At 36.7% G+C, this 1176-nt stretch overlaps 1 protein-coding gene across 1 annotated transcript; it reads right to left on the bottom strand.

Moving 5' to 3' along the window:
- Positions 1–520: 520 nt before the first annotated feature.
- Positions 521–999, bottom strand: LOC107580601 (dual oxidase 2-like; the record flags this gene model as incomplete). Its single annotated transcript, XM_016266273.1, has 2 exons — positions 521–731; positions 812–999. Coding segments are annotated over 2 exons (399 nt in total), but the record flags the coding sequence as incomplete, so codon positions are not given.
- Between the last annotated feature and the right edge of the window lie 177 nt (positions 1000–1176).

Raw genomic sequence — 1176 nt, forward strand, 5'->3', positions numbered from 1 at the left:
ATTTATGTATTATTTATATATTCATCCATAAATAAATAAATATTATTATTATTATTATAAAACCAAACTATTATTTATAAATAAGTCTATTTATTTGTTTATGCATATAATACATGTATTATGTATTTGTCCAAAACTAAATAAATGTAAACAAGACAAACAAACTAATAAAATAGTTATCCATTAAGAAAATAAAAAAGTACTTATTTATCCATAAACAAAAAAAACCAACAAAGAAACAAACAAATGAATGAATGACAAAAATTCTGAAAGCTTCTCAGTGTTTGCAGAGGGTCTTATATTAATTTATGATTTTATAGCAGTTAAATAATTGCAGTTACTATAGTACTTCTATGGATACCATGGTATAATTTTGTAAGGGATGTTGCAAGAAAGTATGAATGCAAAATATTCCAAGTCCTACCAGACAAAAATTTCTTGAATAGCCATGTGACTACTGCCCATGTGGTCATAAATAAAGAAATGTACTACAACTTAAAGTAGCAGCTCCATATGTTACCATAGAGCTCCTGTGAGCCGGGGTCGGTGCTGGGGTCGGTGCTGGGGTCCGGTGCGCTCCACATGAGGTAACCACTGCTGCTGCGCCGGGGCATGTCCTGTGAGGAGCCTGATGCCAGCAGTCCTCTGGAAAACACTCTCAAGGCATCACACCATGAGCTGGACGATCCATAGATGGAGCTGCCATCTATCCATGCTGTCACGTGATTCACCTGAAATGAATTATGCGTAAATCAAAAACTCAGCAGATCCATTCTAAATCCCATACAATCTATTATGTCTTCATACACACCTGTGTGCGAGGATTGTTGGGACTTTTGCCTGTGCTCAGATCCCACTCTGCTCTCTGGAACTGGAGCAGGACCTGTTGCGAAGAGTTAGAGCCAAAGACAGGATCTTCTTTTTGGACTTTAATATGCAGGAACTCAGGTGGGCAACCAGGTCTTCGGGATTCTGAGATCTCGGACCACACATGATAACCTAATGCAGTAATAACGAGCATGTGTTAAAGTGGCCATCATGAGGAATCAAATTCTCCTTGATCTTTTACAAAAAGGAGACAATATCAGGAAAATATCTACTGAAATCCTTGAAGAACTCTAAAACTTTAAATCCTTAAAGGGTTAGTTCACCCAAAAATGAAAATTCTGTCATTCA

The sequence above is a fragment of the Sinocyclocheilus grahami genome, unplaced genomic scaffold (assembly GCF_001515645.1).
Source record: "Sinocyclocheilus grahami isolate Dianchi unplaced genomic scaffold, SAMN03320097.WGS_v1.1 scaffold37373.1, whole genome shotgun sequence".
NCBI lineage: Eukaryota > Metazoa > Chordata > Actinopteri > Cypriniformes > Cyprinidae > Sinocyclocheilus > Sinocyclocheilus grahami.